The sequence below is a fragment of the Chaetura pelagica genome, unplaced genomic scaffold (genome assembly GCF_000747805.2).
Source record: "Chaetura pelagica isolate M959 unplaced genomic scaffold, ChaPel_1.0 scaffold12, whole genome shotgun sequence".
Taxonomy (NCBI): domain Eukaryota; kingdom Metazoa; phylum Chordata; class Aves; order Apodiformes; family Apodidae; genus Chaetura; species Chaetura pelagica.
In genome coordinates, this window is record NW_009952801.1 from 1,852,926 (window position 1) to 1,865,848 (window position 12,923).

At 38.6% G+C, this 12,923-nt stretch overlaps 1 protein-coding gene across 1 annotated transcript in view; it reads left to right on the plus strand.

The window, feature by feature from the left end:
• Positions 1-12,380, plus strand: part of GLCCI1 (glucocorticoid induced transcript 1) — a 50,946-nt gene extending 38,566 nt beyond the window's left edge. The window contains exons 6-8 of the mRNA XM_009994924.1: positions 4,375-4,585; positions 10,372-10,492; positions 11,563-12,380. Of these exons, the coding sequence (XP_009993226.1) occupies positions 4,375-4,585; positions 10,372-10,492; positions 11,563-11,911 (681 nt within the window). The 3' untranslated portion in view covers positions 11,912-12,380. The remainder of the gene's footprint in view (positions 1-4,374; positions 4,586-10,371; positions 10,493-11,562) is intronic.
• The last annotated feature ends 543 nt before the right edge of the window (positions 12,381-12,923 follow it).

Sequence of the window (12,923 nt, forward strand, 5' to 3'; positions counted from 1 at the left end):
TTCTGTGCCTGGAAGATCATTGAGCAGGTCCTTCTGGAAAGTATGCTTTGCTAAGAGCAAATCGTGCCTGACAAATTTGGTGGCCTTTTATGACAGTGTTACAGCATGGGTGGATAAGGGAGGAGCAACTGATGCCATCTACCTAGACTTGTGCAAAGCATTTGGTGCTGTCCCGCATGACATCCTTGTCTCTAAATTGGAAACACAGACCACTCAGTGGATAAGGAATTGGCTGGATGGTCACACTTAAAGAGTTGCAGTCAATGGCTCGATGTCCAAGTGGAGATCAGTGATGAGTGGCATTCCTCAGGGGTTGATATTGGCACTAGTGCTTTTTGATGTCTTTACCAATGACATGGATAGGAGCATCAAGTGTACCCTGAGCAAGTTTGCTGACGACTCCAAGCTGTGTGATGTGGCCAACATGTTAGAGAGAAGGGTTGTCATCCAGAGGAACCTTGACAGACTTGAGAGTTGGGCCTGTGCAAATGGTACTAAGTACAACAAGGCCAAGTGCAAGATCCTCCACCTGGGTTGGGGCAATCCCAAGCATAAATACAGGCTGGGTGGAGAATGGATCGAAGCAGTTCAGAGGAGAAGGACTTGAAAGTGGTGGTGGACAAGAAGCTCCATATGAGCTGGCAATGTGTGCTTGCAGCCCAGAAAGCCAACCGTGTCCTGGGTTGCATCAAAAGAAACATTGCCAGCAGGTCAAGGAGGCTCAGCTCTGGTGAGGCACCACCTGGAGTACTGTGTCCAATTATGGAGTACCCAACACAAGGAGGACATGGACCTATTGAACAAGTCCAGATGAGTCCCACAAAGATGATCCGAGGGCTGGAGCACCTCTCCTACGAGGACAGGCTGAGAGAGTTGGGGCTGTTCGGACTGGAGAAGAGAAGGCTTCAGGGAGACCTTGTAGTGTTTTTCCAGTACCTGAAGGGGCCTTCAAGAAAGCTGGAGAGGGATTGTTTAGAAGGGCAGGGTGTGATCAGATGAGGGATAATAGTTTCAAACTGGAAGAGAGGAGATTAGGTATTAGGAAGAAAATTCTTTACTGTGCAGGTGGTGAGACACTGACATAGGTTGCCCAGATAAGCTGTGGATGCCTTCTCCCTAGAAGTGTTCAAGGCCAGGTTGGAGCTTTGGGCAACCTGGTGTAATGGAAGGTGTCCCTACACATGCAGGGGGGTTGGAACTAGACAATCTTCAATGTCCCTTTCAACCCAAGCCATTCTGTGGTGATTCTGTGGATTAGAAATGAAGCGATTTTGATGGACTATTACAATGTAAGTAAAATTATTAATTTGTTTGTTATTTGACTCCTTACGCTTCTAGAAATAGAATGCAAGATGGTTTTATGTAGCTATTAGAAGACTTAATCCTGTAATAAAAGGACTGTTCCTCTAATTTGCAGAAATGCAGAGGTTCCTTACTTAAATCATCATATCCTTCATCAGAAAAGTCTTTTTTATCAAGTGCTTCTTCCCAGGTTATATTATAGTTTTTTGCGCTTGCATCTTATCTATTGCATCAATGACTTCATTGACACTAGAAGAAAGAAGTACTTTCCTATGTCTGCCTTTGTGTTCATCTAGAGAACAGTTTTTAAATCAAAAGCATTGATTGAAGTTGCCTCCGAAAGAGATGTAAGCCTTGTGAAGAAAGCTCCTGTTGGTACATTATGTCATAGTAACGTTCCTGATGATACTAAATAGGGTGTTACTGTGGGTTGTTTTTTTTCCAATGAAAAGATCAATACTGAAAATAGTGTGGTGAATTCTAACAGTGTAGTGAGAAATGCATGCTGCTGTCAAATTGAGCGTTTCCGTACCTTTTCAGGGAGAGGACAGTTGTATATAACTGTCCAAGAACACACTGTCCTATAGGGGTTGGCAGATGTCCTGTCAGAATGTGGTCAGTATAAGGTTAGTACATGACTGAACACTCCAGCAAAAAAGAAGCAAACCCCAAAACCCAGTCTATAGAAAGCAGTAATTTCTAGTTATTTTCCATGCATTGAGCATTGTGAAAGCTAATAGCAGCTGTACCAAATTAGTTACCCTATTTCTTGTGTTCTAAGGTTGGGAGGACTTCAGTTTTTAGAATAGTTTAGGCATGACTCATGGAAAGTAACTTTTTTTTTTTTATGTGTTGATCAAGTTTAATACATAAAGCTTTTAAAAAGTGGAGTACTTTGGATATTTTTATGTTGATGTTTTCATGAAATTTTTTGCACTTGTCAAAACCTGGACTTAATATTCAGGGAAAGATAAACACATAAGCACAGTAATCTGGCATATGTGCAGGCCTTTTCTATGCCTTAGAAGTTATTTTACTTGGAAAGGGTGATAAATGTTTAACCTTTTCATCTTGTGTGTATATTTATAGACATGTATAAAATATGGATAACTTTTTGTCCTTCGAATTTTAATTCAGTGGAAGTTGAAGTATGTGACTTGGCTACATAAGACCATGTTGTTCCTCCAGGTGTGGAAGAACATCTCTCATCCTGAAGTCTTTCATGGTGTCTTCACTTACTGGTGGTTTTCTCCTTTCCTGCAGTCCTCGCTTTACCTGTTACCTGGAGCATAGGATATGCACTCATTGAACAGCCCTTTAGTGGTTTTGTTTTCTCCTCATTAGACATGTGTCTTAATTCTCACAATTAAACCTTGCTTTGAAGTCAGAAACCTGAATTTCTTCCTGCATTTTTGATTCTATAGAATGGGAGTATGCCTGAAATATTTTTCCTCTTTTTATCTCACCTGTGTGAGAAGAAAGATGGTACTATTGGCACTTTATGGATGGGAAAACAAATCCATCAGGCTTCTATAATGTGAATCTTCAGGTAACTCAAGATACTGCATGCCATTTTAGGAGTTTAAAGGGCAGCATCTATGAGTGCTGAAGATTTGCAGATCAGTCTTACTGGGCATCTAGAAAAGGTCCCATAAAAGAGAGAGGCTGGCTCAGGTGACTTCCTGGCTTCTCCCAGAAATTTGTGGTAGAAGTACAGATAAAGCCACTGTTCTGCATAGCAGTTTTTCTGTTTGTTTTGTATTTTGTTACATTAATTATAACACTGTTTTCTTTCTACAGCTTCAGTCTTGTTCTCTACCTCTCTTCTGTCTGTGTAACAAATGATAAAATGCTTCAGGTCTGTCTTGTGCATGGAATGAGTCATGGCCTGTTGGGGTTGATGGGAATAGCAACACAGTCATGTTGGAACGCATATACAATTTGAGCTGTGCTATTGGAACAGACCACACAGCTGTGCCTAAACTTTTAAGCATTTGATGTACCAACTGTTACGTTTTCTTTATAGTGTGTTTCTTTGCTCTTAATTGAAATGTGAAATGGTATTAACTGGAATGTTCATGGGAAGAAAATGAATTTCCTGTTATGCTACATCTACCTCTGTATAATAATGAGGTGGTTTTCCAAATAGACTGCTGCTGAAAAGGGGAGAATGTGATATATGGCCAATAGGTTTCATGTCCTCATTGCTAGCAAAAGTGATGGGTTGAATTTTAGGCTCTGGAACGAGCTGTTGCAGTTTTGGAATATATAGGGAAGAGGAAAACAATAAAATAAAAATGTTCACTTAAAGTGAGAAGGAAAAATACTTCCTTTTGTGGCTAGACCATCTAAGTTTTCTCTGTGGCTCAAATAGAATCCTCACTGAAATGAGAATAGTATTTTGTTTTTACATCTAGCAGGCATTTTTTCCCTTTCACTTTTAAGCAAACCTGTAATTCTCATTTGGTGCTTTAGATTTAAAGCAGTGCTGTCTTTGTGATAAAGCTAATTTTCCACTGCAAAGGAAAAGTAACTACAGAAGTGGAGGATGGAACATAAAGGTGTGCTAGAGAATTTATGATTTACCAGCACAATCTGGATGGCTTAATTTGTAATTGTTATTCAGTTGGTTGTTATGGCAATAGAATACCATTGTATTTGACATTTTCTACTTTCCCTTTTATCCAAGTGTGATCTTTGTCAGGATACTTGTTTTTCCTTCGTAATAGCAGTGACCTTTATTGAAAATTATTTTCTCTTTTAAACAATCACAAAAAATCTAAAACCATAATACAAATGTGTGTTGAAGAGCGTTCTGGTGTTAACTTTGCATTAAAAGGATATAGTTGGCTTGGAACAGCTGCAGGTTATCCCAGCATTCAGCATAATTCATGTCTGTTGTGTCCTTTGTACATTGCATTATTTTCTTGTGTGAAAGTTGTTCTTTCAAAAACAGCTTGTTTGCTGTTCTTAAAGTCTTGTCTCATTACTTCAGTGATGAGTGCTGCAGGCTGACAGTGCTTGGGAGCTGGACCTTTCCTCTGTAACCTGAGCTGCTTGTTTCTTTTGCAGCCTTTGGATATCCCTGATGGTCGGAGGGCCCCATTACCTGCTCACTATCGGAGCAGCAGCACACGAAGCATTGACACTCAGACTCCGTCTGTCCAGGAGCGCAGCAGCAGCTGCAGCAGTCACTCACCATGTGTCTCTCCCTTTTGCCCTCCTGAATCTCAGGATGGGAGTCCTTGCTCAACAGAAGATTTACTCTATGACCGCGATAAAGGTGAGAGTAGAATGGCCTGCCTTTACCTAGGGGAGGCATGTGGTGTCCTGCTTTTACAACTACCTTCATTTTACTCATTACATCAGTTTTTGTTTTTGTTTGGTTGTTGTGGACAGACTGAGGATTTACCTTAAAATTGGTTTTGTTTGTTTACATATCTTTTTCCCTCTTGTTTGTGAAACTTCACAAACATCTTCCATAAATACGTCAGAGGAGCACAGCAAACAGTGTTAACTATTTATGAAGATTCTAATGTGAAGAATTCAGATTGTGACATCTTTATGTTTAAAAAGGGTTTCAAGAAGGTTTGTGGTAGGCTATGTATTCATTATGGGTGAATTACTTGCTGATCAAAATGATGATGAAGTTTTGGGCTGCTTTTAAAAGTGCTCTGCTTCTGAACTCTTATATTCCACTTGAAGGTATTTGGTGAAGAGCTCAGATAGGAGTTTGGATAATCTGGTGGAGAGTAATTATTTGTCTGTATTTATTGCATAACAACCCAAAATTTCAAAGTAATTTGTTTACATGTCAATATTCTGCAATTTTTTCAAAGTCTGTAAAATGTCATTTGGTTTTGTAGAAGGAGTACACTGGAGTTCCAGTAATTAAGAGTTACTGACAGAACACATAGCATGGAACTATAGGCACCATTGTAAAAAGACTGTTTTGGACAGCTGTTTACTCATGAAATTATGCTTGGGCTTCTGGTCAGCTAAACCAAAGTCTTTTTTTAGGTGGAAACACAAACTTTAGTTTGGAGAGATGCAGGGTTTGGGTAAAATATGCATGCTAAGAGTAGTAAATTTCACAGAGGAAATTAAAGGTTTTAAGGTATAGCATAGATTTATTAATGAGCTAGAGACAGCAGGATTTTGAGATTATAAGTAAGGTTAAGCTTTTTTGGTAAATATTCTCTTATTAATAATTCTTAAGGTTATTTGGGAAGTAACTGGGGAAGGCAGCGGGAAAAATAATAGCTTTTCTTGATTTCTGAAAGGTAGTGCTTTCCCATCTTGGGTTTAAAAGGAAGTAGTGAAAAACAAATACACCTGGCCAAATCCTGAACTGGGGGTGTGTGTGTGCACGCATGTGTGTAAGTTAACCACATCAAAGTAAAAGTCTTAGGTCAATATGATAATTGGCCATGCTCCAAAAATAAGAGAGATTAGCTCACTACCCACTCCCCCCCATTTTTCTTGTGTCATTAATGTGAATTGCAGTGTGTTGTCAAGACTGAGTCATTTACAGAGATGTCCACTGAAGGACTAACACACAGGGAAATATCTTGAATAGGTGAATTTGTTCATATATGTCCTGTTAACAAATATAAGTTAAAAGCAAAGATTAATTCCTTTTGCAGTTAGTACTCAGTTATCACCATATCTGGGATTTTCAGTGATGCTTCATTGGCAGTAGTGAGTGAAGACAGTTTGAAATAGTGCATCTACCCTACTTAATGCTTTTCAAGGGTTTTATCTGCTGTCTCGGATTTTTTGGACATCTAACTGGAGTAAAATTTATTGCTGAACTTCACAACTGGTAGATACCTCTGGATTTTGGTTTTAAGACTGGCTTTAATGCTAATTTTGTATCAAAAGTCTGCTTTAGTAGTGTACAGGTGATGGTGATAAGCAGCCAGCTTTGTAAAGTCAATGTAATGGCATTTTAAAATTAGTTTAAGATATTTAGCACCATGCTTATGAAAGATAAAAGCTAAAACTGATCATCACCACTTCATTCTGAAAGGACAAGACAGAAACAATAAAAATGCATAGCTGTTTTCTAATAGAAAGGAATTTATTCGGATATTGTAAAAGTGTAGTCAGAAAGTTGCCTTTTACTCCCAGATCATTAAGGGCATACAGGCCACTTCTGAATAAAATGTTATCTTCAAAACATTTAAATTCTAGATAAATTAAGGAGATGAGTAGAAACTGTAAAGGAAGTAGCAAGTTTTGGGAGACAATTTAGTAATATCTGTTGTAGATGTTAACTGCTTTATAAAACAAAACTCAACAAGTTTTCATACCTTTATTTTAAAGGTTTTGTGGTGCTATAATAAACTGTCAGGAGTTTGCTGTGAGGCCTGTTAAGTTTTGAAAAACACATATGTGTAACCAAATGTGGACATTTTAAACCCAGTATATTTTTTCTGTTGCCTTTCTCAAGTTGAGGTTTTCTTTTCCTTTCTACGGGAATAACTTGGCTTTGCTATTTAAAAATGTAATTACCAGCTCGTGGGAGTGTTGCTGAATTGGAACTTTGCAAGACATAAGCAGTGAGAGGAGCCAGTGCTCTGTACAGGCACAGCACTGCTTTACATTTCTAAGGCATCTTTTATTTCTTGTGCAAAGCTGTGCTTTGGCCTGAGGCCCTCGCAGCTGCTCTTTGGACTGTGAATGCTATTTGGTTTACATTTCTGCAAGAAGCTGCTAAATCTATTGAATTTTTCAAAAGAAAGTGAAAGCTAAATTTCAGAAAAGGCCTACGAGACTGCTCTGAATGGAGTAGGGATACCAAGTGGTATTGATTGGTGCAGAGAGGATATTTTAATGGCACCTGGTTTTATGTTCTTGTCGTCAAGTATCAGCCTATTGCAAGGTAAGTGACTGCCTTGAAGCTCCCTGTTTCACTTGGTCTGTCGTATGATACTCTGGTCCATGAGACTAATTCTGAGTGCTACATAGCATAGTTAGCAGCTACGACAGAGGTGAAGTTCAAAGGCATCCTAAGGTATAAGCAAATTAAATTTCGGGTTGTTTTTTTGTTTTTGTTTGGTTTGGGTTTTTTTTCTGTTGTTTTTTGTTTGTTTGGATTTTTGTGGGGTTTTTTGTTTGTTTATTTGGGTTTGTTTTTTTTTTTTACACAGAAATAGGTAGCAAAATAGCAAATAGTGATGGCAAAACCTGTTTTTCAGGGGGGTTGATTTTTTAAAATTTGCTAGCAGTCTGTTAGAAGCAACATGTTCATGAAGATGAACTGAAGATACTGTTGGGCATCTGATTCATAATTTTTAACATGAAAATTGGACGGGAAGTCTTTGGTTAGTCTTAACAAACAGTCGTGATTTTGAACCTATCAAAACAAATCCCAAGACTCACAGGCAAAGTTTGTTATTTCTTTTAAGTTTTGTCACTTAAAAAATGTTTGACAGATGAATTTTTAGCTTGCTTCTTTCATTGTAATATATGCAAGCTAAAATTTGTGTTGTTAAGTCTTATGTCTAAAATGGTATTTTTAGTGTTAATTGCAATCTTAAACATTTTCTAGATCACAGAATATATCCATTTTGAACATTTATGCATAGAAATTCTGAGTAATAAGGCTCCATATTGTCTGCTATGTGGTTGTGGTAACAAAACTCACTTTAAAGGTTGCGTTTGTTCATCTTCAGGCATTGTCATCTTAGTGAGACTTGATTAGTTGACATATGCCAGCAGAGCACACCCTACTGGTGGCAGCGTGTAAGATGCAGACGTGTCCTCTGCCGTGAAGGCTCACGTGTGGCAGCTCTGAGACAGTAAAATGAAATGTGTAAATAGCACAGTTTGAGAATACACATTTTCAGTGTCATTAAGGATTAATGATGTGACAGTTGAGCACTTAAGAGCTTACAGGATACACAACTGGAGACTGACTTAAGCAGTAAATTCCACTTCTTACCACTTCAACACGTGGCCTATTTTCCCAGTACCCTTCCGTTCTCACCCTGCTGCTGTGCGGGTGGAACCAACACCAGGTTTCTATATGTGAACCTCCTAAGAACCACACGTATTTTTCAAATAGTCGTGTGGTGTGTGCTTGGTCAAAATGACAAGCTAGCAACTTGGTAAGCTTTAAAAGCAGGGAGGGTAAAGAGTGAAACAGAATGGTTAAATGACACAATTTTTTTTATGTGTTCAACAGCTGTGTTATATAGAAAGTTTAAGCCAGACAGGGCTAAATAAACCAAACCCTTGATTGAAAACTGAACTGGCTAGACAAGGCCCTAAATCTTCCAAGAACTAACTTTGAATTCACTTTGATTCTTTCCTTGGATGTACCTCCACAGTTTTCCACTCTTTGGTGGAATGAACAGTAGCATATTCTGTGTCTCAACATTTTTAAATAGAAACTTGGATCTTCAAATTTAAATATTAGAAAGAGGAAACAAACTGTCTGGGTTCTGTTAATGATTTCTGTGCTTGGAATGAGCTTTGTGGGCCAACAGTGGAAAGATGCCAGCAGGACCATCGTGCTCCCAGCTTGGCAAGTAGTTGTATTGTCTCTAAGCTTTTTCTGCCTTTGTGAAGTTAACACCTAAAATTCTGTACATAGATGTACTGGGTTCACTCTACAGCAGGAAAGAGCTGAATAATCAATAAGGTACTGAGGTTTACTTCAACTGTTTTTTCCTCTTACATCTTTCAGAGTAAATCTCCAAAGGGAAGTGTGATATATTAGTTGATTTGTGTCTTGGAAGGGGAAACAGAGATGTTTCAAACCTCTGATGATCAGCCTTTGTATTTGAATCATGGTTATACAAATATTTATGTAGTTACTGTTTGCAAGCTGTTAAAGGCAACCTTATATGCTTCAGTGAATCTAGATCATAGTGCTTGAACCTTTGGTTGGTTTTCCACAGTTGCTGAAAAGGTACACATGAACGGCAGCAGAATAAGGTATCTGAGTTAAAATGTTAAGGTACCCCACATTGGTGGAAAGACTCAGAAGAAGCCAGAGCAGGAGAAGGTATTTCTCTTCCAAAAAGGTGTGTTTGTATGTTGGGGGATCCATTTTTTATTTTTTAATTTTTTTTAATTGAAAGCCCAAACAGAGAATAGGGAGCCATTGATACTAGCCTGAGATAGTTGTTGCTCTTTGAAAATATAGAAGGCTAATGTCCTGGTTTTATACCTATTTTATTTCCTTAATGCATCAAATATCTTGTTTTCAGGAAGTGTTTAAAGTGAACCTTTCATTGTTTTACTTTTTCAAACTTTTGTGCTTCTGTCATTACCAAAGCTGAGCCTTCTCTCTTGGATTTTCCAAGAAGTGCAAAGTAATCTGCCTATTGCCTAGTGTCCAAGGTCTTCGCACCTTTGCTGCCAAGTGTGTCTAGTAAAATAGACATAGACAGCTAGAGGTACGAGGAATACCTGTCTCATATAGTCAGTAGCAATACAATTGAATTGTGGAATTTAATTTTGGACACTAAAACTGCTTCACAATTTTGAAGCAAGTCAGATGGGAGTTGTAATGATGAGATTATCATCACCTATGTTACAAATATGCTTTGTTTCTCTGTAACTTCTGAACCATTCATGAGACTAATAAGGTCAATATTCCAGTGAGGAATTATGTTTTCAAATAAGATACATGCTGCATACGCATATTTTTAATAACTGTGTTTATGCAGTGAGAAGGTGTATTATCATTACGACTTGTAATTCTTCTGCATGTATTATGCATATTGCCTTGTTTGTTTGTTTTTTGAAATACATAATAAAGACTGTGTTTGTTTCCAGGATCACAGCTCTGCTTTGTTCCAGTTGCAGTGTTCCAGATAAAAATATCTTCCTGTTATGTGTTGTTACATGATAGATTGCCACTGCATTGAAGCTTTTATTCAGAAGAAATGTGCTGTACAAGGGTGTTAGAAATAGCCTGCAATAAAAGGAGGATTGTGGTAGAAGCAAACCAGCATAGTGGCTAAATTGTGAAAAAAGGCATCTTGTTTGGAAATCAAATTTAATTAAAAAGCATTCTCAATCTCTAGTAATATAACTGCTTTAAATTTTCAGACAGTGGGAGTAGCTCACCGTTGCCCAAGTATGCCTCATCTCCCAAACCAAACAACAGCTACATGTTCAAACGAGAGCCCCCAGAGGGATGTGAGCGAGTGAAGGTCTTTGAGGAAATGTCGTAAGTAATGCCTTTTGTATCAGCTGGTGTCTGCAAAGCAGTAAACCTGTTTACTGAGCCTATTCAACTGCAGATGAATAAACTATTCCAGCTGATGAGTTTTTCAGGAGCAAACTATTCTTAGTGTTTGTACAGAAGAGAAGTTGAAGTGTTCGCGTTGGTTTGAAGAGGAAATGGAGTCTTTTATGCTTGAACTCTTTTTGTGCATTTATAAAAGGCAACAAAAATCCAAGCAGAAAAGATAAGGTACACCTAATTGCCTAAGCATTTATAAACCTCTTCCCATATATTTTGACCGACTTTGTAAATGTTTGTGGCTTAAAACAAAAACTCTCCTTGCTGTAATTCTTCATCAGTTTCAGGCATCGGTTACATTTTTGTATGTATAAAACATACTAAGTGGAATGAAATGTGTGTAAAGTGGTTGTAGATGGTGGTATACTTATGGCATAGACCTTGCTCAGTATATTTGCTGAGCAAGAAATTGGAAATTAAACTCTTGGACATCATGTCTTTTTCCCTGAGACTCAGCAGTATTTGAGCATGTGCTATCGAGGTTGCATGCTCAGCTCCTGTGGATGTAAGAATTAAGGAGAGGATGCTTCTTGCTCTAACAGCATATCATTGCCTGCTGGATGGTGAAGGAGCGATGTTGGGCCATGCAGGAAGCCTCCAGACAAATTATGGCATATGGCAAAGGAGCAGTTTAGATCATGGAAGTTCTCAAAGGGATTTTATATGCCTAATTGTGTTGTTGCTGCATTGTTTTTAATAAGAAGAGTTTGTGCCATTCTAAATTACCATGGCATTTTTTGATGTGCATATGTGCTGCAGATTTTTCCTGCTGGAAGTTGCATGTTTGTCCAGTAACTATCAAGTAATTTTTGTGACAGTACTATTTTTAATGCTGTGGATCAGTTGGCTGACTACCAATATGGAAGATGTTTGCCCCTCTGTCCAGTTAATCCCATTCCTTATCATTCACATTTTAGCAACATGTAGAACCATAAAATTCATGACTTACAAAACACCTTGTTTGGCCAGGTATATAATCTTTTTTCTTGTTGTAGGTCTCGTCAGCCTGTCTCAGCCCCTCTCTTTTCATGTCCTGACAAAAACAAGGTTAATTTCATCCCAACCGGATCAGCTTTCTGTCCTGTAAAACTTCTGGGCCCCCTCCTTCCCGCATCAGACCTGACGCTGAAAAACTCTCCAAACTCTGGTCAAAGCACAGCTTTGAGCACCCTGACTGTTGAGCAGCTTTCGTCTCGGGTCTCTTTCTCATCTCTGTCAGATGACACCAGCACAGTGGACTCTACAGAGGTCCCAGTACAGCAACCGTCCCAGCAGCAGCAGCCGCTTTTGCAAGAAATTCAGACTGAAGACCAGTCCTCTCCTCAGAGCTACGTGTTAATCTAGGCCACGGCGGAGCAGGTCTCTGCCCTGAAACAAGGCTTGAGGAGAGAGTAGTTCAGATACATCTGCATGAGGTGGCAACCTTTCCAAACAACACAGAGTACTTAAGCAGCATTCGGAAAAAATATCTCAGCACTGTTCCTGGCAGGGACAGAATTCATATTCAGCATTTTTGGTGAGAAAGCAGTAATGCCTGCAGAATCCATATATCATTAAGCGTCTTAAGTGGAGACTATGCATTTCATAGTATGTTTGACCAGATTAGTACTGTGTCCTGTGTTCTGTTTCAAATTCTGCAGTATAAATAAGCTCTATATATATATATAAAAAAGTTGCCTGTCTGAATAGAAAATGTCTTGCTGTGTTGTGTCCTATGGAAAATACTGTACTTCAGGATTATGTTTACAATTGATCCAGGTGTTTATGTTTCTAACTTCTGTAATACACACAATGCAAAAAAAAATGAATAAAAAATGGCCACCACAGTTGCACAGTGCCCACCCTATGGCCTAGCTTCAGGTACTTCTCTCGAAGTGTAAACTCAGGTAACTTGGAATGTATATGATATTGGGATATAAAATATTTTACAGCTACAAAGCTAAAGAGGGAACATCACTCTTTTGCCTTTCCTTATTTTATGCATTAATACTTCCTCATTACATTCCACTTTCTTGGAATAAGTGCATTCAGATCCAGGTGAGTGATGACCCTGGACATGGGTGAACATGAGGAGAACCAGCAAATCTGTGATGTATATCACTTTGTCATGTGCTTACAAGTAAAACAACTGTTGCATTTACTGTCATTTCAATATATGTAAAAATGTGGCATTTAAAGGTTTCAGGTGTTGCTCAGTTAATGACTGTTAAACTGTTTCAAATAAAGTGTTCAGTACTAGGCTGTACATGAGAAACATTCCACAATGTGTGTGAGAGGATTTGGAAAGAAAAGAATGTTTTTGTTCAAGGGCAGAAATTCTTTCAGGTTTCTACGGGGGGTGACGGGGATTTCCTCT